We start from the raw sequence: 25785 nt of genomic DNA on the forward strand, positions 1-25785 counted from the left end.
CCTAAAACACAAGTTCATAGTTTTCCAACAATAACTCTGTAGCGTCGTTTCGATGTCCCGTATCCGTCAACTCGCGTTCTCCGGTTCGGTCCCGTGCTAGTGTGGGTGCAAATACAACAGACAAGTTTTTGGTGCCCATTCGATTCGAAGCCTGGTTTTGCGTAATCAAATTTAGATGATGGCACAACATTTCGAGGGTATTTTTGTTGGCTGGTGGAAGCCTGTTAATGACTTTGGTTTTCAATTCGTGGACTTGTTGGTCCAACGACAGCGTCTGCTTCAATTGGCCCACTTTGATGAAGTCGGTGTAAATGTTGTACGGTATAATAGGTTCAGGAAGTTTGCGTAAATAACGCTTGAGTGCTGAAGTCACAGCGTTGATGTCCACATCCAATGCTTCCAAGAGTTTCTGGTACTTGTCGTCGTTCTTACCGGTAAGATTCGAAAAGCAGTTTTCGATATTGACAATGGCTGAATTTCCACCAGAAATTCGGTAGATTCCCTCCACATCCAACCCGCGGACCTCCACCTCTTGGATGCATTTTGTGACTATGAACGGCACCAGTTCGTTCTCGAAAGTGGCCCGCTGCTGAATGGTAGACGAGAAAAGTGGAGCATTTCCATCGGCTTTTTCGCTGGCCGAATTGTTTCCGATGAATGAGTCCAAAATATTCGAAGACTTGCTTCGAGTGAAAAACGACCCTTGGTTGGACGATGTCTTTTTCGGTTTTTCAACACTCAAAAAATCACTTCCGCTCCCTGAATTGGCATGAGAATGTGTACCGTTTTCCGCTGGGTTGATGGTGGTGGAACTATGGCTCTGGCTCATTTTCATGCCATTGCTTCCGTTGGCCAGTCTATTCTGACTCACTAGCTGAGGACTGGAAACTTGTATAGGCACCGGCGCCGACGACGGCGAGCTGCTGGACCCAAGCTTGGCTCGTCTCCAGAATTTCAATTTTGTCGCCTTGTTCGTTTCCACGTTTTGGTCGTCGTAATTTGTGTAGTTGGGAGTTTCGTTGATGTACGACGACGACGACGTCAGCTTCGTCAACGGCATGGTACTGCCCAAGCTTGCTGCCAAAGTAGTCTCGGCCGTGGACCCAATGTCGCTGTTTCTGGGAACTCTCAAGGACGAGTCCAATTGGTCGTTTTCCATGCGAAGACGACGGTTTTCCTCGGCAAGACCATACTTGACCTTTTCTAGGTCTGCGATTTCTCTCATGAGAATCTCGTAGTTGGTGGTTTCCTTAGAGAATTTGTCCTTGATGGCTTCAACAGCACTGGCAATCTTTGTCTTTTGCTCTGATAAGGTGCTGATTTCTGTCTGTAATGAACTCCGCTGACTATCCATTTGGTACATTTCGAGCTTCATCCCTCGCAACTCAAGTTCGTTCTTGTGGTACTCGTTTCCAGTGTTGTAGCTTTCCAAGTTGGACACAAATGGAGTGTCAGAAGTCGATCTGTTGTGTCCGTTGTAGTTGTTGGGGCTGTAGGTGAACGAGGAGGGGTGATTCATCGGTGAAGTTCGTGGTAAAGGTGGTGTAGTATACGCGGAATTGCCATTGATGGAACCATCAGATACATGTCTGGCATGTCCACGATCGTCTCTTCCTTTGAACGGATTGAGTTTGATGCTGAGTCCACTTCCACTGCCTCCCGAAACCGATCTCTTGTGCTTCAATGAGAATTTTGTGCTTCTCAACGAGTATTTTCTCGTCAAATCTTCCTGCTCGTTGACTTGGTCTCCGTATGAGTCCTCGAGATTGGTCACCACCGGGGTTTGGTTCCCAATAATTTTAGCCTTGGGCACTTTGTGGTCCACGGGTTGTCTTTTATGACCGTTTTTCTTCTCGGGGCTATCGCTATCCTTAGATCCTATTTTCTCAGGATCGTAGTACTCCATACCTTCCAATCCCAAGCCCTGGGGACTCCTGTTGAAATCCTTGAATGGCGACCTGTTGATATGTCTTGGGGGTACCTTGTCAGAACTTTTGTTATTGCTCTCGTTTGGTGTTAAAGGAACATTTGGCAATGGAAGTCGAGGCGGTGGAGACGCAACCGTTGAGGGAGAGTCGATATTTTTCGTTCTCTTGACTGGCGTTACATTTGCTGCGTTTCTTTGTTCAGGCCATTCTTCAATGCCAGTACTATCGTCCTTGCTATGCTCCGGTGACGTCTCTAGAACCCGAGCTTGACGATTGGCTCGAGCAAACGGCGAAGCATTTCCACGCTGACGGTCCATAGTACCAGGTTCCAACCCGGTTCTGTCACCGCTATACTTGCTGCTGCCTTCGGAAGAAACAGAAACCAGAGGCGAGTTGGCGGACGGAGCTTGGTCATAGTACTGGTTGGGAGAGAGAATTAGAAGGTCTTTGCCCTGGAAGTTTCGTTTTGAGACGAATGAAGGAGATTCGATTCTCTGGCTCATTGAGGAATGTGAATCCAACGAGCTGATTTGCGCAGCTGGCTGGAGCTGATTGCTGGATTGTCCGTTTATAGGAGGTGTGTGGAGCTGCCTGTCAAGGGGCGACGTCGTTTTCTGGTTGAGTTCGTCGTCACTGTCAACCACTTCTTCAATTGAAGAGGTATTACTGTTGGCTGGCGAGATTCTGTCCCATGGCTTTTCGGAGGACTGAGTAGCGGTGGACTGTGAGTACGAAGAGACGGCTGATTTTGTCAAATGGAAGGAGTCCTGAGGCAATGGCTGCGAGTTGGGGGTTTTAGCTTCGGTTGGGGGAGGTGGAAGATTTTTGTCTTTGGTACTGATGCTCGAGCCAGATCGGTTAGATGCAGTGAAAACGTCCAGCGCGAGAGACCTGTTGTAGATCTGCTCCACGGGAAGCTCTGGCGGAGGAGGACGGACGTTTTTCCGTGAGTTGGATCTCGATAAAGATGAAGATTCTGACCGTAACAGGTCCAATCTGGAATTGCTTCTGTCTCTTGGTTTCATCTCGGGGGTATTTAGCTCGGAGGGAGTGGAATTTTGCAGTCCATCTTGGGCCATCAACTTCTTTTTTGAGTCGTGTTTCTTCTTCTTGGCGATAAGTTTTTCATGACAACTCATACAAAAGAGTCCTTTGGATGTTCTTGCGTACCGTAAATCCTCGATTTTGAGCTTACAGGAACGACACTTGAAGCACGACGAGCAATAAGCTTGGTCGCCTGTCAAAATAGCCAAATCGTCGATTTTCTTTCCACATTGCTTGCAGTTATACGAGCAATTAGAGCAGATAAGATTCCCGTTTCCAAGCACCAAAAAGTTGGAGTTGCACCCAAGCGATGTTTCACATTTGGAGCACTTGAAACAGTGGATATGCCACCGATCTTCTCCTAATTCATACGCATGACCTTCAAATATCGGCTCTCCGCATCGCTTACAGGTCTGGATAGGTATGTCGAATGAACCTGGAACCGACTCTTCGGCTACCATATTGGGGTATTAGCAGTCTGTGATAGCAGGGATGAATTTGGTGGCGAAAATTAGGGCCAAAAATGAGTTTTTTGCAATTTGTACACGTTAAACGAAAAGTGTTGGAAATGAGATTTTTAGCCCTACGGCACTATGAACACCGGTCAGAGGTGTAGTGTGGTCGTGCCGGCTACGACGAATGTCTATGCAAGTTTTCAGGTGAAAGAATGAACGTGAAACGTCAGATCTTTGTCCAGGACACTTTATCCGTACAAAATGCTATTTATGAATATTTGGCTGAAACATGTGCCGGTTACATAAGCAGGGCGCGGCGCACACTTGAAGCCTGGAATTTTATATACAGAAGCACGGCGGGTGTACTAGAGCTCTTCCGCCGACAAGTCCGGTTTGATTTTGAACGGGCGGCCTCTCCAGTCGATTTCGTGGCCGCACATGGCGGAAATCCATATGGGGAGCGCCAAGAGTTCACGCATAAACCACACCTGGATCCAGCTGAAAAATGGTCTTTTCAATGGTGGGAGGTTGTGTCTAGCGAGCCATTTTGGCGGGTGTTCGAAGCTAGCAATGTTGTAGATCAATGTGTAGTACTGGCAGTAGTCGGTGAGGATCCATATTGCGAGATGAAATGCGAAATATTTCCAGTTGAACCACTGGTTGAAGAAAAGTGTAGAAACGGCATAAGTTCCGTACACCCCACAAATGATGGATTCGGTGGTGGGTTCGATCAATGTGGCCGCAAGCACCATATACTTGCGCACGCGGAGCCACCGCACTCTTCTTTCGGCGTAATTGCTGATGGTGTTGTCTGTTCCACTGAGCGGCTGAATCACTACATCGGACGTGAGTCCGGTACGGCCATGAAGATTTTCCCATAAGGCAATTCCAATCATGTTGTCTTCGCCAATATATTTGGAGAAAAACTTGATGGAGTTTCCCGGTTTGGCTTCTCGAGTTAATTGAAGAGCGTCGTTGCGCACGGCTGGAGTATTGAAGAACGGCGAGTGCTTGATGGGAATGGCTGCCACCGCCAAGTCCAAGTCGGAGCGACGGTAGATGTTGGACTTGCCGTTGACGCAGGGCGCCACGGCGAGATTATTGAGAGAAACATAGAATTTCAGATGCGATGTGAGAAGAAACATTTCGTCGAGTTTGGCGCCGAATTTTTTGAGAAGCCGCCGCCGCGGCGGCGAAATAGACAGCGGCAGCGATATTGACAGGAGCGGTATTGACAGGGACAGCTGTGCCAGCGGTATTGAGCTTGAACTTGAGGTTGAAGTTGAATTTGGAGAAATTAGCTTTGAGGTTGATTTTGGCTCCGAAATTGAAAGACTCGATGAACTTGACGAGTTCGGTGTCGAGTTTGTTACATACTCCGAGTCGGTCGGTGCCTGTGGACTCACACTGAGCGCGAGCGGGACATGGTGGACCAATTTGTTGCGCCGCGAGCCCAGCACTGCTACTCCATTATTAGTATTATAGTTGAGCGTTTTAACAGAATTTCGAAGAACATTAGGCGACGCCCACACATTCGAATCCATCACCCACAAAATGTCGTGTTTGGCGGCGCGGAACCCTTTGGCAAGATTATTGACTTTGGGATTCGGGCCAAAATGCTGCGTTGACTGGTTGGTTTCAGGGTCATGTTTCGACACCAATATTTGAGCTCTGACCAGCGGGTACCGTTGTATGAGGCTCTGGACCACGGGAATCGCCGCATCATTGGTCTCGTCAACACAAAACAAAATTTCAAACTTGTTCTGTGGGTAGTTTTGAAGAAATGACGATTCCAAACACGAGTACATTTCTGGCTCAATGCCTTTCAATGGCCGGATAATCAGCACCGGTTCCATGTCACGTTCATTCAACGGAAAACTGGGCGGTTTCCGGTACCGATTCATGAGGGCAAAAAAACCGGAGTACGCGGCCACTAGAATCACAATGTACCATATTAGAAGAAAAATAGCAGACGCTTCGCGAAAGCTAAAGTCGATCATACTCAAGACCGGTGGCGGATTCGGGGCACAAAACCATGCAAAAGGGTATTAGAGATGCAGTAAAGAGTGGATGCAAATGCTGCAAATGAAAAGATCTCGCGAAGAACTGTGAAAATGTATGAAAACGCGAATATGTAAGCAGAAGAGAACTCGAGTACGTAAGCAGCAGAAGAAGACAGCGATGTACGTAAGCAAGCACCGGGCTTGAGGTTTGGGTGGCTTTAACTGGTGTATGGATGTATGGGATTATGAGTGGTGTTTGGGTCGGGCACCGACCCCAGATTTTTACATAAGCGCCCGGTATGAGCCGACTCCGACGGACATTGAAGTCCACTGACCGGCCGCTTTATATCAATTTGGATGATTTTTGGCTCATTTCCGGCTTATCGCCGGTTTGCCTGACCCCGGTTATTGCCCGCCCCCGTTTACGAGCGCCCCCGGCTTACAATACGGACCCTCGGACCAGCGCCTGCGTCGTAAGCGCATGCGAATCATGTGGGGGTGCTGATGTAAGCGCACAAACCCTCGGATGTTGGGAACACTACTTATAGGAGTTAGCATCCTCTTAATTGTGGCAAGATTCTTTCTTTGTGAGATTGAATACTCATTTTGAATTGCGCGCAAATGCTAAGAGCAATGAAACAAGTAGCTGGAATTAAACAATTTTCCACGTCAGCTCTTAAAGGTGATCTTTTCAAATACCAAAAAGACCTTCCCCGGTTACCGGTGCCCAGTTTGGCAGAAACCACCGCCAAATATTTAAGGTCGGTTGAGCCATATTTGACTCCTGAGCAGTTAAAGGCAACTACTGCCAAGGTGGAAGAGTTTGTGAAGCCCGGAGGAGCTGGGGAAACTCTTCAATCGAGATTGACTCTGTTTGCTAAAGACAAAGATAATTGGTTGGCAGAATGGTGGGATGATTATGCTTATATGCTGTACAGGGATCCTGTGGTTCCCTACGTGTCTTACTTTTTGTCGCACAAGGATATCCGCAATCCAATTGGCCACGATCAATTGTTGAAGGCTACTTTGATCTCGTATTACACCCTCAAGTTTATGGAAGATGTTCAAAATGAGACCCTTGAGCCGGAAATTATTAAGGGAAACCCATACTGTATGAATGCGTTCCACTACATGTTCAACAACTCCAGGGTCCCCGCTGCCGGTCTGGACATCACCAAGAAGTACGAAGGTGCCGACCACCGCTATTTCGTGGTGATCCACAAGAACCACTTCTACAAGGTTTATCACCACACCAAGAGTGGTCAGGCGTTGCTGAAGCCTGATATTTTCAAGCAATTGGCTTTCATCCAGTACGATGCATCTATCAAACCCAGAGGTCTTGGTATTGGTGCATTGACGTCGTTGAACCGTGACGAGTGGTTAAAGAGCTACCAGTCGTTGATCAAATCGCCCGTCAACGAAGCTTCGCTCGAGACCATCTTTGCCTCGTCGTTTGTGTTGTGTCTCGATGACCACAGCCCCATCACCATCGAAGAAAAGCTGCGTAACTGCTGGCACGGAGACGGCCAGAACCGGTGGTTCGATAAGCCTTTGGAATTTTTTGTAGCCGCCAACGGAAACTCGGGTTTCTTGGGTGAGCACTCTAGAATGGATGCTACTCCTACGGTGCAGATGAACAACTACATTATGGATTCTATCTCCAAGGAAGACCCAACGGCGTTGGTGGCTGAGTTAACCGCAAATAACAAAAGTGTAGCTGAAGTTGACGTCGAAGCTCTCCCCACCGCTTTGGCTTTCGACATCAGCCCTGTGGTTCGCCAGGATATTGCCGATGCCATTGTCAAGTTCAACGAAACCGTCAATTCGCTCGATGAGGAACTCTTCCAGTACCACGGATACGGTAAGAACCTCATCAAGCAGTTCAAGGTGTCTCCCGATGCTTACGTGCAAATGATGATTCAATTGGCCTACTACAAGTTGACTGGAAAGATCAGACCAACCTACGAATCGGCCGCTACGAGAAAATACTTGAAGGGTAGAACCGAAACCGGTAGATCTGTTTCCAAGGAATCCGCTGCTTTTGTCAAGACGTGGACCAATCCTGGATCCACCATCGAGGAAAAAATCGACACCTTTAACAAGGCTTGTAAGCAACATGTTACCTACTTGACTGAAGCCGCCGATGGACGTGGAGTCGACCGTCACCTTTTTGGTCTCAAGCAAATGTTGCAACCCGGTGAACCTGTTCCAGCTATTTTCCAAGACCCTGTTTTCTCCTACAGTGGTACATGGTATATTTCCACTTCTCAAGTGCCTTCCGAGCACCTCCAATCTTGGGGATGGTCGCAAGTTATTGACGAAGGTTTTGGGTTGGCATACCTTGTTAACAAAGATTGGATCCACACCCACATTTCATGTAAGAAAGGAAATGGATTGCGTTCCGATGCGTTGAAATGGTACCTTACCGACTCTGCGAACGAGATGAAGGAGGTGTTGAGCACCCAACTCGCGCCCAAGGCCAAGTTGTAAGGAAAAATTATGCAATGTGCATTTTATTTAAGTATGAGTAGAGTTAGAATTCTATGAATTTATTTTTATTACTGCAAAATTTAGAAATTAAGCAAAAAAAGAAAAGAAAGAAAGAAAGAAAGAAAAGAAGAGAGAAAGGAAAAACAAGAGTACATATAGTGACCGAAATTACCATCTAAACCATTAAAACCACTGTTCTTCAATTCTTCAAAATCTTTATCTATTTCTGAGGGCCATCTCCGCCAAATCCTGGCCTCCGAATCCTGATCCCTACACCCAGACACCGCACTATTAATGGAACAGGCAAGACGAAAGCTATTACACGACTTCCACAAAATAGGTTGCAAACAACTCCGCGGCAAGTCACGGATAAACTCAGTGGTTGTTTCGGCGGTAGTTTCTTTTCCACCCCTAAAACTGCCGCAAGTTGATTTTTGCCACAAAAAATTACTTCCCTAGCATTTCAATTTCACGTCTTAATCTCGCACATCGCATAGCCTTGCATCCGTCAACATCACATTTTTGTTTTTCCTTTTCACCCATGAGTATCATAAAATGCACCCGCACCCGTCTGGCTCGCATCGCAAGGGCCACAAGCGACAGAAACTGTCGGTCCTGAATCCAAACTTCGCCTTTGCCGATCCCGATGAATCCCACGAAAAGCAACCTCCCATCTATTCTTATCCCACCCATTTGGTTCCGGCAGTCTACTCGCCGCCCCCGGCTCCGTCGCTGGCTCGACAACTCCACCATTTGCGCCACACTCGCAATAATCTTTCCATTTCGTCCCACTTTAATACCGTTTCGCTTGATTCTCCATTTGACGTTTCTCTGGCTCCACCGGCTCCTCCGCCTCCCACAGCGGTTCCGGATGCCGTGGCTAACCCGTTGGTACAGTCACTTATCAAACAGTTGCAAAACGTGGACAATTCCAACATCAATACCTACCTCTTGGAGGTGACAAGAAAACTCGCATTGAGCCTTCCTATCGATGAGTTCTACAACCTTTTGTTTAACGACGGCCACCCAATTATCGACACAAACAACAAAATCGACCATTCCTCTGTGGACCTGGAAAATTTGCAACGCACATCCCAAGCTTTGGATCTCCTTCTTCAGTTCTTCAAAAATCCACCTTTGCTTGCAAAATATTTACCGGTGTCCTCCACCCACCTTTCTAGTATTAACTTCCACGAGCTCCAACGAACATTCTTAGCATTCAAGATCCTAGATGAGATCCTCGTCATTGTTCCTGGCGACCGCAACTCGCAAACCTACACCATTCCCAGGCCGTTCATATACAAAGTGTACTACATTCTTTGCCAACACTGCATTGCCAAATACCCCTTCTCGCATGATCGAGACGAAGAACAGAACCTTCTTTTGGGCCAATCGAAGTTTGGAAAACTCTTAAAAATTGCATTTCCTCTGGTTAACATCAAGCGTTTGGGCTCCCGAGGCGACTCAAAGTACCATTTTCTCGGAGTCAAATGGAACCCAGCATTGGTCTCTAGCGACACCATTAATCTATGTGAAGAAAAGGAGATCTCAGACTTGAAATTTCTATTCACTAATATGGCACCAAAGCATTCATCTCTGGCACCTCGACCACCCAAAAAACCAAGCACTAATTCTGAGAGCAAGTCAGTAACTCCAATGGCTAAACCAGAAACGTTTCCAGTAGCAAAAGCATCTGCTATAAAAGCTAACACTCACTATGTACCCTGGTTGGCAGAAGGGTTCTATAGTGACAATATTGAGCTTCAGACTTTCTTGGACCGGTTGTATGATTCGTTAGATGAGAGACTTTCATTTCTGCTCAGGACAAGAGTTAAAACCATCTTCGAAAATACAAGGCTCTCGTCGGACCAGCAGTATCTCAGCAGCGAAATCGAGCAGATCTTCAAGATGGGCGAAGAAGAACAAAGAGCATTTTATCTCGCGCTCATTCTTGAAATTGCACTTGAATCGTGGACTATGACCGACATTGACACCAATAATACCCATTCCAATATTCGATACTTTCTTCGGAACAAGTTTGTCGAAGATAAAGACACTTGGAATATGAAGGTCTTTCGATCGCTTTTGCATCACTGGCTACACATGAGTTCATCTTTGACGCTGTTGGCAGAAAAGGTAGCTTATGACGAGAGCTACCACGAGACTTTAACTGGACTACTAAAAACCGAAGTTTCACCGCTGGACATTGATTCAGGAATCGGCATTGGTTTGGCCAAGAAAAGCTTGGTCAAGGTCCTTCTTGCATACGACTACATTCCCCGAGAATGTCAAGACTATAGCGTTAGCCAGCTTCAAGAGTTCTTGGCTACTATAGCTACACTGGTAGTGAATCTACTCAATGAATTTCAGAAAATGAGCAGGAGCGAAAACGACTCTGTTGACTTTCAAAAACAAAAATTGTTGCAGCTCGTCAATACCCATCTCATGACAACTCCTGTCATGCGACTTCCAACCAGGGTGATGATAGATTTTGTGCAAACGTTTTTTCGAGATGCCCAGTCCAGAGTGCGGTTTGCACTAAATCGACAAAAAGCCGAAAACGATCAACTATGGTCCATTACCACACTCATTCATGAATATTTAAGTTTTACCGGGGAATTGTCAGGTTTGATTACCCACCATTAGCATTTGCATTAAGCATTGGCATTGCTTTACACTCATTAATAGAAGAAGATAGGCCAGAGAGTGAGTTAAAATTACATCTTTGACTCTACACTCTATCGGCTAAGTCATTATTTGCAAAGTTCATAGTATCCATATCTCATACTTTGACTCTTAAACTCCATTCTCTGTAATCTATATGAACTTGAAAGGTCGCTTTCAGTATCTCTGGAATTATATAATCTCTCCATCTCATTCTTATCTTCGCACGTTTAATTTTCATCTCAACTGATGCCTGCTAGTCAGAACAACATCAAATTGCTCACGGGAAACTCCCATGTCGAGCTTTCCCACCTCATATCTGAGAAGCTAAACATAGGCTTGGCCAACGTGACCGCTTTCCAATACACAAACAGAGAAACTGCCGTAATTGTTGGCGAGTCGGTTCGAGATGAGGACGTCTATGTCATACAGACTGGCTGTGGAGAACAAAATATTAACGATTACCTCATGGAAATGATGGTGATTATGAACGCTTTGCGTACCTCGAGTGCCAGAAGAATAACGGCCGTGATACCGAATTTTCCATACGCCAGACAAGATAAAAAAGACCGGTCCCGAGCACCGATTACTGCCAAACTTATTGCTAATTTGCTCCAAACCGCTGGATGTAACCACGTCATCACCATGGATCTCCACGCATCCCAAATCCAAGGCTTTTTCCGGGTTCCAGTGGACAATTTGTATGCGGAACCATTGGTGTTGCGATACATCAAAGAGAAGTATAATAAGGACGATTTAGTTATTGTTTCACCCGATGCTGGCGGAGCAAAGAGAGTGGCTTCTATTGCCGACAAGCTAGATGTCAGATTTGCCTTGATACACAAAGAAAGACAACGAGCCAATGAAGTGTCTCGAATGGTGCTTGTTGGAGATGTTAAAGATAATGTATGCATACTCATCGATGATATGGCAGACACTTGTGGCACTCTTTGCAAGGCAGCAGACATCTTGATGGATAATGGAGCCCAGAAAGTCATCGCTATAGTTACCCATGGAATTTTTTCCAGCAATGCCATTGAGAAACTCAACCTGTCTCGGCTCGACAAGATCGTGTGCACCAACTCCATGCCGTTGGCTGACAAGCTCCAAAAATGCCCCAAACTAGAAATCATAGATATAAGCCCGATATTGGCGGAAGCGATCCGAAGACTACACCACGGAGAGAGTGTATCTTACTTGTTTAATAATGCTCCATCTTAGACCCTATATATTAATTTTACTGACTTACCTCTTTCGCCTCGACCAGAAACCAAGTAATACCTTCGCTCAACCTGTACGGATTTAAAGAGGTGTCGTTTTTGTTGGTGGCTGTCACCGTGTGTTCCACAATACTGACAATCCGAGCCACTATCCACTCTCTTTCGACGCTCGGTTGGCTCTTCAAAAAGTAGTGAGGAGTCCCTATATTGAACGCTGTCCACGGCTGTATCACCTCCTGAGGTTCCTTTGTCTCTAGCCTGGTCGGAAGAAAGAGAACTAAATCATTGGTTTGAAAGTTACTCAAGGTGACTTTTGCACTCATCTTTCGAGTGAGCTTTTGTAGTTGAGTCTCATAGGTTTTCTTTTCCTTAGCCAATTTTTTGGCAAGTCCTTCCACGTCCTTGAATCTCTTGACTACAGCATTCAGAAAGAATTCGATGGTTCTTATGTCGTGCTCACTCACCTGCTCGATACTCACATTCGACCTGAAAGCCACAACTTGATTATACTTATCAAATGTTTCATCCATCTTGTTGCGACACACATTGATGATTTCTTTCGCAGACTCTATCATGTCTGCTGGATTCACATTGATATCTGTGTGAGACCAAACCATCATGTTTTTGATTGCACCGGGCACAGGCGAACCAACATCGGTTTGTGAGTTCTCACCGTCCTGTTTCCTTGATCGCAAACCTTTCACTCTTCTGATCTTGAAGACGTTGTTCTTGCCTTCTTCGTTGGTAAGCATCAACCCCATCTTCTCAAGAATATACGAAAGCGTGAGAACATAATCAAACGTAATATGCGAGTGGTCAACGAGCTTGCCGTACAAATCTGAAGCGACACTCGTCAATTCGGCTATAGCCTTCTCGGCGTCTTTTCGATCATTGGCACCTCTTTTCATTGCATCTAGCTCCGACGACAAGCTAGAAGACTTGTCCTTTTCTTCATTTAACTCTTGCACCAAATGATCATATTTCACCTCAGCGTTCTTCTTGAGTTCTTCATTCCTTGCGTAGAATTCATTGGCTTCTCCCGTGAGATCTTGAATCTGCTTTTTGAGAGCAAATATCTCGTTATCTTTTTCACTCGACTCTTTTTGTATTTTTTCAATAACCTGGAGCTGACTGTCAACTTTCATCTCTAGTGCCTTCTTTTGCGCCAAGATTTCAGTGTTTTGTTGAGCCAATATCTTAGTTCCCGAAAGGCTCGCTTCAAATGGAACTTTGGCTTCGACTCTTCTCTCACCGCCAATTTGAAGCTCCTGCAAACGTTTTCTCAAATCCTCGTTTTCTTTTGCAAGTTTTAAGTGGTCGGTCCTGGATGACAGTTCGTCTTTGATGGACGATCGGTGGTTCTGCAATAGGATTTTTGCGTCGTGCTGCAGATGTACCAAGACATTATCCGAGCCAACGCCGGAATTTCGCTTAGGATTGAATATTATACTTTGATCCTGAGTGGCTCCCTTGATCACAGGCCAGGTTGAAAGATCTTTGAACTGCTGTTGGTGAAGCAAGTTTTCTAGCTTTCGAATTCTATTCTTGTAGCCCTGGATCAAGTCCTGATCTTCCTTTTTGTCGTTGGGTTGTACAGCATCGATATTTTCAGGAGAAGTGTACGAGGAGAGCGTCCCTATTGCCTTTGTAACCAGCTTCATGGCATTGGTGGACTTGATCAAGTCTTCGAAATTTCTTTCAAGAAGCATGGAGAAATTGGCATGCTTCCCGGCATCGATACTACCGACCCACTTGATGTACTTGTCGATATCTTCCCTTTGAATATCATGAATCCAAAACTTTCCGAAAAAGTCTTCTCGACCCTTGACCACTGTCACATCGAGAGATGGAAGAGTCTGGGATAAATCGGACGGCAAAGAGTCCAAGATGGAGAGAAAAGATCCGATTTTCTTAGCCCAGATTTTGCGGAACACACGTTCTTGGTTTATAATTACCTGGAGCTGTTCAGTAACGTTACTGACTGCACCCGAGGCAAAGAAGTCATACCATTCATATTGGCGCCGCATTTCGATAATTGCAAACCCAAAAAGCAATGGCAAGTCTATGGTCAACGATAAATACTCTTCCTTCTTTTTGATCTCTTGAACTTTTTGCATAGCGCTGCGTTGCTTGCCTTCTTGCTTTCTAGAATCAAACTCGTTCAATGCTAGCTTGACGTTAACCATTTGCATCTGCAACCGAGCGCAATGCCGAAACAAGGCGGTTCCCTTTTCAGCCAATTTGTCCTTGAACTGGTCGAGTTTCGTGAGATCATTGTAAAGTTGGACGTACTTTTCGTCCAATTTTTTGGACAGCTCAACATGTTTTGTGTATATATCGCCCAAAACACGGCTTTCAGACGATGCTATCAGGTCAATTTCTGTCGAGATTGCGGTGCCGATGGACTTGATGTCTTCGACAAGTGATTCCAGAGCCTTTAAAGATGCAAATTCAGCAATCGACTCGTCTCTCAAAACCTGAATTTCACCATCGATATCTATTTTGGACTTATTCACCTCGTTAATGGTGGCCGATAGCTGGTTGAACTGGTCGATCACAGTCAGCAAGTTTCTTTCTACAAACTGCGACGCTTCAACTAAAGCATCGTAGTTGAGCATATCCGCAAGACGAACAGACTTACCGTTCTTGAATGTGAACTGGGGCCTGCTCGCAAGCGTTTTGTAGTGAGATTTCCAATGTTCATGAAGGGTCTTGAGGCTCAATTGGTTGATGTGATTGTAAAACTTTGTGAATGAGTTTTCGATATCCGACGTAAAGCTGGCGATAAACTCAAACATAATGCTAAGGCAGCGGAACATCACGCTGATTTGCCGCTTATATGCTCGAACTTGTTCATCGGCCAATGCTGCGTCTACTTTGACAGACATAGACCATCCAGCATTCGACCGCAAACTGCTACTCATTTGCCGGATATTGAGTCCCCGACTATATGGAGCAAGCAGGGGATGCTTGGGAGGAGGGATATCTCGCATAGTTTGGGTGGCATAATCCTTTAAAATGGAGGCTGGGTTTTCGTTGACAAATAGTCGTTTGTCGAAAAAATAAATATCATTTAGTTCGTTGATTATGTTGAAGTCGACTCTCATGCCAAACTGAGTCAACAAAAACACATTATTGGCATCATCTAGTATGTAATTTGTAAACGACTCCACAATATACTCTTTGAAGCTTTGATAGGAATGATATCGTATGGGTTTTTGGATCGACGTGGTTAAGCCATTATGAGCATTATGGATTGTTAGATGCATGCTGACCCTAAAAGTTGACGGTTACTAGCAAATTCCGCCACTGATGGTGTAAATGATACGCCAGAAATTTATGTGGAGTATGCTATATTTGCCGCTAGTGAGACCTGTATAGAGTGCCGCACTAAACTGGAGAGAAATGAGAAACTTGAATGAATTGGGGAGTGATTAGATTCGTATGGTCGTGGGATCTTGATTATAAAATGTTTATGATTGAGTGGCAGAAGGTCTGAATAACTGATTTAACACTTGAAATTTGCTGGTTTGCTTTATTTGATATTTTTGCCGTTTTTGAGTTGCTCTTGGTTTTGGTATGAACTTACTACAATGATTTGGGCAGTTCTGAAGCGCAATTGATGCCATGTCTTTAAGACAACTTTAAAAACTGTTTCACTTGCAGTTTTCGCAGTATTGAATAGCTGCGAACGTTAAGAAAGGAGAAGAGAAAATTTGAAAATGACAGGTAAGACCACCAAGCGATATCAAGACTTGTTTACCGAAGATAATCTCGTGAAGAAATTGCTTTTAATCTTTGTCAAGTGAGATTGAAATTTATCTACTGAAGTCTGCACTGAACACCCAACCACAGTTCAGTTCAAAACACTTCTGACTACTTACTTGGGTTTACGTTTCTACGGTTATTTTCTCGGTTAATGCAAAAGAGACTAACTTGGACAATTTTCTCATTCAAAAAATATTCAAAAAATGTTTGGTACTTGAGAGGACATGAAGCAGTTTTATAAATGTCTGGAAGAAGTGAGCAATTAGCCGCAAAATGAACCTTCACTTGGTCCTAGACAGCATTTATGAACACGACTAGGTATCAACAAAATTAGGGGATTCACCGACAACTTTGTGTTAAAGAGTGAGGAACCGAGATTTCTTTCATAAGGCAAGAATTGACGTATACAACACAAGCCCACAAATGGAGCCGCAACTTTGAAAAAGCAGGCGTACCACGGTCGCTGTACCTTTAAAATCAGCAGAACGAATGAAGAACAATTCGCTTCAGCGTTGGCACAGTCTGGACCACTAAAAAGTAGTCGCAAGAGTATTATTTCAGTCGGCTTCGGTTATTATCAAATTTCAATGAGTTGGTTACCACGTTACGAAACTAACCATCCATCAACGTCTCATATCTTGTCTTTTGAAGGTGACTCAATCGCCTTATCCAAATTAGATCTCAGATTAGCGTGGGAAATAGGCTGTTTCGCCAAGGACTTGGCACATGGTTTGTATTCAGTCCATTCTGTGGTGGTCGATATCACTTTGATATCCGGTCAAGTCCTTTTCCATGCCGCCTTTGGCAGCGATGTCACTTTGGATGACGAAGAATGGGTTCGCAAGAATCGTGAAGTCGTATTCAGGTTTGCCAAGTCGAGTCACATTATGGACCCTAGTAATAGAAATTGGGAGAGAGATTTAGATCTCTATTCTCTAAAATAATTTCCTCATGATGAAAATTTCAGCGGAGGCAGTGTACCTATTCGTTTCAAAGGGAGCAACATAGTGATTGGAGCATTGACCATCAGGACGGCTTGTGGAACGCACAAGAGTGATCCCGCGATAGACCATTGGGCAGCCATTGATACGTTGAGTAGGTTTGCTCAAGTCAAGGAGGGAAATAAGCCAAAAGAAGCTTCATTACCATTTTCTCTTATTAGCTAAGTGATTCTTTGGCGTTTGCTGCAATTAGTTGATTTTTTGCACCCATTTTATTCGCAGCATTGTTGCAGGTGAGATGAATGCAGGATCTAGCGGTGTATGCCTGTGGTGGATGATAATGATGATGAAAGCAATATTAAACTTTTACGTTGAGTTCTAGAAGCATAGAGAATAGAGAATAAAGCAATTTAAGAAACTCAGACGAAGGCTCGACTAGTGGTGAAACTAGGCAGAAATCACCGTATATCCATTGCTAGGAATCCCATAAAATTTTACTTGCTAAGCATACACTTATCACATTTCGTGTACAGTTAGCTGATTGTGGAGTAAAATTCCAGTGTCTTATTGCATAAATTTTCTCAGAAATCGACATTGATTCCGTTTAGTGGAAACACTCTCCATATTTTTTATTTGCGCATTTTGCATGGCTGCGAAAAAGAAGTGCAAAAGACAAGAAAATCCACAGAAGCAAATTTATCACAAATTGTAATGAGTTGGCTCAAACGGTACCAAAAGATCCAAGAGTTATCCCAGATTAGAAATGCCGAAGGAGAAGCAATTGCTTTATCCAATTTTGATCGTACCTTGGCATGGGAAATAGGTTGTTGCGCGAAATCCTTAGCAGAAGATTTAGGAGCCAATAATTTTGTGATTGATATTACGCTGGAATCTGGTCAAATACTTTTCCATGCTATGTCTGGCAGTAAAATCATGTTGGACGATGAAGAATGGGTTCGTAAGAATTGTAACACCGCTATCAAACGTGGCTTTTCAACGTATATCTTGACAACCTACGTGTCAAAGTACAACAAAGAGAATGGTATTCTTGTGGAGAACACCCTTTACAATGCAGGCGGTGTACCCATACGTTTGAAGGAAAGCAAGTCAATTGTGGGAGCATTGACCATCCGGGCGACTCGTGACGAACGCGATCACTGGGTAGCCATTGAAACGCTCCATAGGTTTGCTCAAAAGAACCAAAAATCTACTTAGGCTTAGATGTAGATATAGTTAGCGGAATATAGAATGGCTCAATATGACCCTAGTAGCTTATTATGACCAGTAGGTATATACCGCAGTTGGTAGATTTGAGGTGGTTTTTCGCAGCCATTTTCGCACAAGACGGAACCATTAATTACCAGAGTAAACCACCTTAAAATGATATGGATCTTGCTACTCCTCAACTCTTAAGAACTAGAGAGTTCCATTGACTTTCATTATGACACTACGATGGACTATTGTGGACAATTATAAGTTAGCATGAAACTTTCAAAAATCACTTAAATTCGAAATTGAATTAGCAAAAGAATAATTGTGCAAAGTTACTGTTCACTAATGCAAACAGGAGGTAATTGAAGTCATGAGAGCCATTTTTCGTTAAATAAGTTGAAAATCACTACAATTGGAAGTGATGAAGATGGAGGTGAAACCACAAAATAATAAAAATAGAGTAAAAAAAACCAATGTTAATGAAGAATGAAGTTAAGAAAAGAGGAAAAAGTGAGTACATGAACAAGTTGAAAAGAATAGGCTTACTTTCATTCACAATCAATGGCTGCAAATTCTATATTCACGAGTTCAAATTATGCCAAGACCACTTAAACACAAAGCAGCAGCAACTAACCAGCTACTAGCCTGCAAATCCATCCCTACAACCTCAGCTAATAAAAAATTCAAAAATTACCAGATCTCGACCTTGTCGTGCAACTGCCAACCCCACACTGAACTCAAATTCGCGCTCGACAATTCCTCACCATGGTTTGGGGAGAAAAGTATTCAGGTATCCTGGGCTGGACCACGGATCAGCTTACACCTTTAGAAGGTGAATCAATTGCATTGCCCAAATTTGATTCCAATTTGGCTTGGGAAATAGGCAACTCTGCTAGAAATCTTGCAATTGAAAAATTTCCAAATCAACCAGTGGTGATTGATATCACGTTAACATCTGGCCAGGTGCTTTTCCATGCTACTTCTGGCAATGGCACCGCATTAGACAACGACGACTGGGTTCGTAGAAAGCGTAACGCTGTTTTCAAGTTTGGAAAATCCAGTTTGTTCTTGGGTGCAAAGGTGAGAAGTAAGGGTGTGTCGATGACCGAAGCATTGTATGTTTCCATTGAAGATTATGCTTGTCACGGAGGCTGTGTGCCAATTCGTTTGAAAGGAAGCGATGTCGTTATCGGGGCATTGACCATCAGTGGATTGGCCCAAACCGACGACCATATTGCTGCAATTGAGACGTTGAAAAAGTTTGCTTAAGTTGAAGTTTGCATAAAATTAGAAAGATTACTGAAGTTAGAAGATCAATGCAAGACGCCGATTTGGAACAGATAAGAAATTTTAGTTTCTGTAGTCAATTGGACATGGAAGTTTCTGTCCTGCCGTCTTGGCTCGTTCAGGCCGTTCCTGCACACACCACCAGTACTTCATTCATCGCACTCAACACTCATTCTCCATGCTAGATCCCCAGTCGTTGGAGATCATCTCCCAGTTCAAACAGTCGTTGTTCCAGCGCCGGACAGCTGTCCAGCCCCCGGCATTGGTCGTTTCAAACCGGGGAAACAAACTCTCAAGTTCCGGTTTGGGCGGACCGGCTGACGGCGACCTTCGAACAAAACTTGTCGAATACGATAACACCTCACAGGTGGTGTATACTAATGACGAACTAGAGCGCAGTAATCGACGGAGCAAGCGCAAGTGGAATGCGGAACATGGAGTAAATGACGACGATAACGAGTCAGAAACCAGTGACTCGGACCCCGGCTCAGACGATGACCATCCACTTAAAAAGATCCGACTTTCGGAAATTTTGGCACCATTGACACACCCGTCCGAGTTGGTGACACATACTGCAATCCTGAAGACTTACAAACTGCCGGTGTTTACCAATTTGGCCAATAATCTCATCCATCTCATTGAGGTGGAACAGAACAACTTGAACTGGCTCAACAAGCTTTTGCAAGTCTTGAACGGAGAAGACTGGTACTATGTGCTCGAGGACAAGATGGGTCTCGAAAAATACGACCATGGGCTTAACGACGATGGAAAATCGACGGAAAATGGCAACGACGACCAGGGCGATGACAAAAGAATTACAAGAAGCACCAACCTGCTGGAGGTCAATGACCCGTTCTTTGCTCTCCCAGAGACGTTTAAGCGCTACGAGGCGTTCCAGACCCGCCTGACAGAAGAACCTGAAGATCCTGCTCGGGAAGAGTTGATCAACTATCTCCAGGTGAGCATCCAGCGACAGCACGAATACATTAAAAATTTGACCCAGCTCCGCAATGGGTTGGTTCGGGCCGACCGGCTCAAGCAGGACTTGCTCAAGTGGGCGAAAGAGATGCACGACAAGAAGTCTACGTAACAGTGGTTACTTGCAGGCTCGTTCCTGCACACACCACCAGCCTTCAAAAGTCGCGGCGCGTCTTTTTTCATCAACCATGCTTGAAGGAAAATTTGACGAAGCGTCTCTCTTGAAAAAAATCGTAGATTCCATCAAGGATTGCGTCAAACTATGCAATTTCAACTGCACAGAACACGGAATTACCGTGCAAGCGGTGGACGATTCCAGAGTTTTGTTGGTTTCTTTGTTGGTGGGTCAAACCGCGTTCAGCGAGTATCGTTGTGACCGCAATATTACATTGGGAATTGACTTGGAGAGTTTTTCCAAGATTATTCGATGCGGAAACAACGAGGACTACTTGACGTTGTTGGCTGAGGACAATCCCGACAACGTGATGACGATTTTCGAGGACAAGAAGAAGGAGAGGGTTAGTGAATATTCGTTGAAATTGATGGATATCGACTCGGAGTTCTTGAAAATCGACGACATGGAGTACGATAGTGTGATAAATATGCCCTCGAGCGAATTTGCCAAGATTGTTCGTGATTTGAAGAATTTGAGTGAATCGTTGAACATCATTGTCACCAAGGATTCGGTGAAATTTACTTCCGAGGGTGAAAGCGGTACTGGATCGGTGGTTTTGAAGCCATACACCGACATGGACCACCCTGAGGAGAGCATCAACGTGAATTTGGAGAATCCTGTCGACTTGACGTTTGGATTGAAGTACTTGAATGATATTATCAAGGCTACTAGTTTGTCGGGATCCATCAGCATCAAGTTGGCCGACAAGACCCCAGCATTGTTTGAATACAAGTTGGACGCGGGCGGCTACTTGAGATTCTACTTGGCACCCAAATTCGATGAAGATGATTAAATACTAATATACAATTTCAGGATTAAAGTGGGGGAAGAAATGCGATACGAGTACCGGATTTTTCATGCAAAGGTAATACCAACCGGAACGCATCGTGGGTGTTCAAATAGTACCGGTACAACCTCTTTGTCCTCATGAATCCCATGGACTCGTATAGTCGCAATGCCCCATCATTTATCACCTCGGTTTCGAGCATTACCTCATCGACATCATCTTGGGTAATCATCGCATTGATTGACCGGCGTACAAGTTCCGATGCGATTCCCTGGCCGCGAAATTCCGGCTCAATTACTAGCATGCCGATGTATCCGCGCATTCGCACGTCTCGATGAGGTTCCACTTTGGATATTATTACGCCAATTATATCGTCATCGTCGTCGTCGTTGGAAGCTGGTGTTTGGGTGCTCCGCACCACGAAGCAGTACTGGGGCCAAGTGTTGAGAAAGTACCAATAGACATAGATGGAATAAGGTTCTGAAAGATGGTCACTGATCAAACGAGTGATGGCGTCGAACTCGCGGGGTTTGACCTGGAAGCGGTCGTAGCGAAAGGGCATGAAATGAAATGAGCCGTGCAGGAAAGTAATGAGTGCGGATTTAGTGCGAATTGATCAGTTTGTGCTAAAAACCAATTGCGAATGAAAGAATAAACCTGGTGCGATCGATCGCGCGTGCAGGAAAAGATGAATTGCGATCACCTGGTGCTCGTCTGGTGAGATCCTGCACGCATCGCCGGCCTCCGGTTGTCCGCGCCAACCGCCGGGTCAACCATCTCCACCTGTCCCATTATTGCAGCCATGTCCACCGCGTGCCCCCGGAACTACAGCCTAGACCGTGTTCCGCGCATTTTGCACCGCAATTGCTGTGGTCCTTTCATGCATCCCGCCGGTTTTATCCCGTGATCGTAACGTCATCCAACATTTACCCGCACGCCATTCCTGTGTGGCCGGGCGTTAGTGTTCCTTGCACAAGTTTATATAAAGTGGAGGCCAACGCAGTGCGATTCGATTAATTATTTAATTTTACAATGTCAGTCCAAGACGTACTTTCTAGAAAGAGCGGTGTCATCTACGGTGATGATGTTCGTCAATTGTTCCTTTATGCTCAAAAGAAGGGATTTGCAATTCCTGCCATTAACGTGACTTCCTCCTCCACTGTTGTCGCTGCTTTGGAAGCTGCTCGTGATAACAAGTCACCAATTATCTTGCAAACTTCGCAAGGTGGTGCTGCTTTCTTTGCTGGTAAGGGAGTAGACAACAAGAACCAGGAAGCTTCAATTGCTGGTGCCGTGGCTGCTGCTCACTATATTAGATCAATTGCTCCAACCTACGGTGTTCCCGTGGTTTTGCACACCGATCACTGTGCCAAGAAATTGTTGCCATGGTTCGATGGAATGTTGGATGCCGATGAGGAATTCTTCAAGAAGACTGGTGAGCCATTGTTCTCGTCGCACATGTTGGACTTGTCTGAAGAATCTGACGAGGAGAACATTGGTACTTGCGTGAAATACTTTGAGCGTATGCACAAAATGGGCCAATTCTTGGAGATGGAAATCGGTATTACCGGTGGTGAAGAAGATGGTGTCAACAACGAACACGTACAAAAGGAATCGTTGTACACCTTGCCAGAAACCGTATACAAGGTTTACGAGGCCCTTTCCCCAATTGGTCCAAACTTTTCCATTGCCGCTGCTTTCGGTAACGTGCACGGTGTCTACAAGCCTGGTAATGTGCAATTGAAGCCAGAAATCTTGGGTGAGCACCAAAAGTACGCTAAGGAACAATCTGGCTCCAAGAACGACAAGCCATTGTTTTTGGTTTTCCATGGTGGATCCGGTTCGTCGCAAACAGGAATTCGACACCGCCATCACCCACGGTGTGGTCAAGGTCAACTTGGACACTGACTGTCAATACGCCTACCTCAGCGGTGTTCGTGACTACGTTTTGAAGAAGCAAGACTACCTCAAGACCCCAGTCGGAAACCCAGATGGAGAAGACAAGCCCAACAAGAAATACTTTGACCCTAGAGTGTGGGTCAGAGAAGGTGAGAAGACCATGACTGCCAGAATCAACGAGGCTTTGGAGATCTTCCACACCAAGGGACAAATCTAAGTGTATACTTGTGAGTCAATGAATTAAAAAGTAATCTACATTCACAGCCCTCAAAACTGATTTCTCGTATATACATGTACTCTGGTTTCACTTCAACTCTGCCCACGCATGCTATTAATCTTCTTATACTGTGGCAACGATGCCTTCCGGCGTAAACCCTTTACTTTGAAGTGCGGTGCCAACCTCCAAATTGGCTTTGACATATTTCGCTACACAGCGATCAACGCAACACATTTCTCCGGTGTTCAAATCGGACTCTCCGTATTCGTGGGCAATGCATTTTTCTTTACAGGTATCGAGCATGGAATTGAAAGTCAAAGACATGGCCTCATGTTGAATTTTGGCCAATTGGATCTTGGTCTCATCGACAATCGAGTTGGAGTACTGGGAAGTATTTCCTAAAAAAAACGACATGGCTGTAAAGTGGTGGATTATATATGGTTTTTAGGGTTGTGATAGCAGGAAATAGCCATAAAATGACCCAAATGGTACCTGGGATGGGATTTTTTACTGTGGCTCGGGAACACTCTGATCACAGGCGAGAAACAAATTGGGAATTTTTCAAAAGTTTCGCACCAAATTGAAGATAGTTGCAACTGGTGCAGTTGAATCGCAGTTGATTCACAGTTGATATCCACATCAAAAAGATGCATATTCTTCTCACAAACGACGATGGGCCGTTGGACGACAAAACTTGTCCATACATCAAATATTTGGTGGATGAAATCAACACTGCTACAGACTGGCAGTTGTCCATCGTCATCCCGAATCAACAACGCTCTTGGATAGGAAAGGCCCATTTTGCTGGAAGAACTCTCTCCACCACCTATATATACACCAAGACGTCGACAACCGTCAAAAACCCCGATATAAACTCCTACGATGGCCCATACGATACCCCCCAAAATCGGTCCTCTGACTACCAAGAATGGTGTCTTATAGACTCCACACCGGCTGCCTGTGCCGATATAGGCATTCACCACATGTACGAGACTCCCATAGACTTGGTGGTCAGTGGACCAAATTTCGGCAAAAATTCTCTGAACTTGTACATCCTCACCAGTGGTACGGTAGGTGCTGCCATGGAAGCGGTGACCCACGGCGTCAAGTCGATAGCCTTGTCGTATGCGTTTAACAGTTTGGACCACGACTACCAAATTTTGAAAGAAGCTGCCAAGATTTCCGTGAAATTGATTGAAAAATTGTATCACCAGTTGCAAATTCAGCCACAAGTAGACTTGTTTTCTGTCAATATTCCGCTTGTGGAGTCGTTGAAATTGGGTACGACAAGAATCCATTATGCTCCAATTCTCCAGAACCTGTGGAATTCAATTTATGCTCCAAATGTCGACGATAATGGACGCAAACAATTCTTGTGGAATCCTGATTTCAAAAAAGTTTACAAAGACGGTTTGTTAGATACCAGCCATACAGATAGCAGGGTCTTGCTCAACGAGGGCATCAGTGTGACTCCGTTGCGTGCTGCATTCACGGTGACCCATCCTCTTGAAGGAGAAATTGTTCTTGAAGACAAAACAGAAATTAGTTTTGAAAAAGCTAACTGGACTTGTCTTGTCACCATTCCTCAGACTTCTTATGTGTATGACTCCATCGTTGAGGCTTGCAAAAGGAACAAAATACCCTTTACAACGGACAAAAATATTTTAAGTCTGACAGAGAAAGTTTTCCATTACGGTGAATACGAAGACTTGGACATTGACTTGCTCCAGGAACACCCAGAACGGTATTTTGTATGCTCATACATTTACAGAAAGTCGCTTATTCGCAAGCACTTTCTTGCCAACACAGTGCACCATTATGTGGCCAAGAACCCGCTGCTGGTATTGACGAAAGCTGTTCCAGAAACCTTCCAACTTGAAGTTGATTATGCTGAGTTTCTCGATGATGCCCTAGATGAATGCTACGAGTTGCGCCAGGAGTTGGAAACAGGGAAAGATACATGGATATTAAAGCCCAGTATGTCCGATAAGGGCCAAGGAATAAGACTTTTCAAAACGGTGAAACAATTGCAAGCAATTTTCGATTCTTTCGAACTGGAAAGTGATGACGAAGAAGAAAATGGAGTGATTGTTTCACAGCTTCGTCATTTCATTGTACAAAAGTACATTTCCAATCCATTGCTATTGGGCCAATGCAATAATAGAAAGTTCCATCTTCGCACCTATGTGGTTTGTGCGGGAAATCTTCTGGTATATGTTTACAAAGATATCTTGTGTTTGTTTGCTGATTCCCCCTACACACAGCCAGACGGTTCAGAGACAGAAGTAGCCATGGATGGTCATTTGACCAATACTTGTATTCAAGGAAACGAGCCCTTGGTGGTTCCGTTTTGGGATCTTGAGTATCAAAAGAAAGATGTCATTTTTGACCAAGTCAAGGAAATCACAGCAGACTTGTTCAAGGCCGCCGTCAACGTCGACAGAATGAACTTCCAGCCGCTCGACAACGCAATTGAAATTTATGGCATAGATTTTTTGGTTGCAAATGATAACCAAGTTTCACTCTTGGAGGTCAATGCATACCCTGATTTCAAGCAAACCGGACGAGAATTGAAAACCATAATTGACACTCTCTTTGAGCAAACTCTTACCACATTGGTAGGACCCTTAATCTCCCAAACTGGTGGCGGAACACTGACCAAGTTGATACTGGTGTTGCAACCAACCAAAATGTCGCAATAATGTCGCGGTGGTTCG

At 44.7% G+C, this 25785-nt stretch overlaps 14 protein-coding genes across 14 annotated transcripts; 9 read left to right on the forward strand and 5 right to left on the reverse strand. All coding sequences in view use genetic code 12, as the record gives it.

The window, feature by feature from the left end:
* Position 1: 1 nt before the first annotated feature.
* Positions 2–3433, reverse strand: RGA2 (Rga2p; the record flags this gene model as incomplete). Its single annotated transcript, XM_001482159.1, has 1 exon — positions 2–3433. The coding sequence occupies one exon, from the start codon at positions 3431–3433 to the stop codon at positions 2–4; it is 3432 nt and encodes a 1143-aa protein (XP_001482209.2).
* Positions 3434–3792: 359 nt separating this feature from the next.
* On the reverse strand, positions 3793–5427 carry HSX11 (Hsx11p; the record flags this gene model as incomplete). The annotated part of the gene is made up of 1 exon (XM_001482160.1): positions 3793–5427. One exon carries the CDS (start codon positions 5425–5427, stop codon positions 3793–3795), a length of 1635 nt encoding a protein of 544 aa, XP_001482210.2.
* Positions 5428–6051: 624 nt separating this feature from the next.
* Positions 6052–7920, forward strand: CAT2 (carnitine O-acetyltransferase; the record flags this gene model as incomplete). The annotated part of the gene is made up of 1 exon (XM_001482161.1): positions 6052–7920. One exon carries the CDS (start codon positions 6052–6054, stop codon positions 7918–7920), a length of 1869 nt encoding a protein of 622 aa, XP_001482211.2.
* Positions 7921–8475: 555 nt separating this feature from the next.
* RFX2 (Rfx2p) lies at positions 8476–10566 on the forward strand (the record flags this gene model as incomplete). The annotated part of the gene is made up of 1 exon (XM_001482162.1): positions 8476–10566. One exon carries the CDS (start codon positions 8476–8478, stop codon positions 10564–10566), a length of 2091 nt encoding a protein of 696 aa, XP_001482212.2.
* A 267-nt stretch (positions 10567–10833) lies between these two features.
* On the forward strand, positions 10834–11805 carry PGUG_05233 (ribose phosphate diphosphokinase subunit; the record flags this gene model as incomplete). Its single annotated transcript, XM_001482163.1, has 1 exon — positions 10834–11805. The coding sequence occupies one exon, from the start codon at positions 10834–10836 to the stop codon at positions 11803–11805; it is 972 nt and encodes a 323-aa protein (XP_001482213.2).
* Positions 11806–11821: 16 nt separating this feature from the next.
* On the reverse strand, positions 11822–15073 carry PGUG_05234 (autophagy protein; the record flags this gene model as incomplete). The annotated part of the gene is made up of 1 exon (XM_001482164.1): positions 11822–15073. The coding sequence occupies one exon, from the start codon at positions 15071–15073 to the stop codon at positions 11822–11824; it is 3252 nt and encodes a 1083-aa protein (XP_001482214.2).
* A 2151-nt stretch (positions 15074–17224) lies between these two features.
* PGUG_05235 (heme-binding protein) lies at positions 17225–17728 on the forward strand (the record flags this gene model as incomplete). Its single annotated transcript, XM_001482165.1, has 1 exon — positions 17225–17728. The coding sequence occupies one exon, from the start codon at positions 17225–17227 to the stop codon at positions 17726–17728; it is 504 nt and encodes a 167-aa protein (XP_001482215.2).
* Positions 17729–18490: 762 nt separating this feature from the next.
* Positions 18491–18994, forward strand: PGUG_05236 (heme-degrading domain-containing protein; the record flags this gene model as incomplete). Its single annotated transcript, XM_001482166.1, has 1 exon — positions 18491–18994. The coding sequence occupies one exon, from the start codon at positions 18491–18493 to the stop codon at positions 18992–18994; it is 504 nt and encodes a 167-aa protein (XP_001482216.2).
* A 196-nt stretch (positions 18995–19190) lies between these two features.
* Positions 19191–20102, forward strand: PGUG_05237 (uncharacterized protein; the record flags this gene model as incomplete). The annotated part of the gene is made up of 1 exon (XM_001482167.1): positions 19191–20102. The coding sequence occupies one exon, from the start codon at positions 19191–19193 to the stop codon at positions 20100–20102; it is 912 nt and encodes a 303-aa protein (XP_001482217.2).
* On the forward strand, positions 20023–20958 carry POL30 (proliferating cell nuclear antigen; the record flags this gene model as incomplete). Its single annotated transcript, XM_001482168.1, has 1 exon — positions 20023–20958. The coding sequence occupies one exon, from the start codon at positions 20023–20025 to the stop codon at positions 20956–20958; it is 936 nt and encodes a 311-aa protein (XP_001482218.1).
* A 22-nt stretch (positions 20959–20980) lies between these two features.
* Positions 20981–21514, reverse strand: PGUG_05239 (peptide alpha-N-acetyltransferase; the record flags this gene model as incomplete). The annotated part of the gene is made up of 1 exon (XM_001482169.1): positions 20981–21514. One exon carries the CDS (start codon positions 21512–21514, stop codon positions 20981–20983), a length of 534 nt encoding a protein of 177 aa, XP_001482219.1.
* Positions 21515–21984: 470 nt separating this feature from the next.
* On the forward strand, positions 21985–22860 carry FBA1 (fructose-bisphosphate aldolase; the record flags this gene model as incomplete). The annotated part of the gene is made up of 1 exon (XM_001482170.1): positions 21985–22860. One exon carries the CDS (start codon positions 21985–21987, stop codon positions 22858–22860), a length of 876 nt encoding a protein of 291 aa, XP_001482220.1.
* Positions 22861–23191: 331 nt separating this feature from the next.
* Positions 23192–23482, reverse strand: TIM12 (Tim12p; the record flags this gene model as incomplete). The annotated part of the gene is made up of 1 exon (XM_001482171.1): positions 23192–23482. The coding sequence occupies one exon, from the start codon at positions 23480–23482 to the stop codon at positions 23192–23194; it is 291 nt and encodes a 96-aa protein (XP_001482221.1).
* A 233-nt stretch (positions 23483–23715) lies between these two features.
* On the forward strand, positions 23716–25770 carry PGUG_05242 (putative tubulin tyrosine ligase; the record flags this gene model as incomplete). Its single annotated transcript, XM_001482172.1, has 1 exon — positions 23716–25770. One exon carries the CDS (start codon positions 23716–23718, stop codon positions 25768–25770), a length of 2055 nt encoding a protein of 684 aa, XP_001482222.2.
* Between the last annotated feature and the right edge of the window lie 15 nt (positions 25771–25785).

This window comes from Meyerozyma guilliermondii, genomic scaffold (genome assembly GCF_000149425.1).
Source record: "Meyerozyma guilliermondii ATCC 6260 scaffold_7 genomic scaffold, whole genome shotgun sequence".
Taxonomy (NCBI): domain Eukaryota; kingdom Fungi; phylum Ascomycota; class Pichiomycetes; order Serinales; family Debaryomycetaceae; genus Meyerozyma; species Meyerozyma guilliermondii.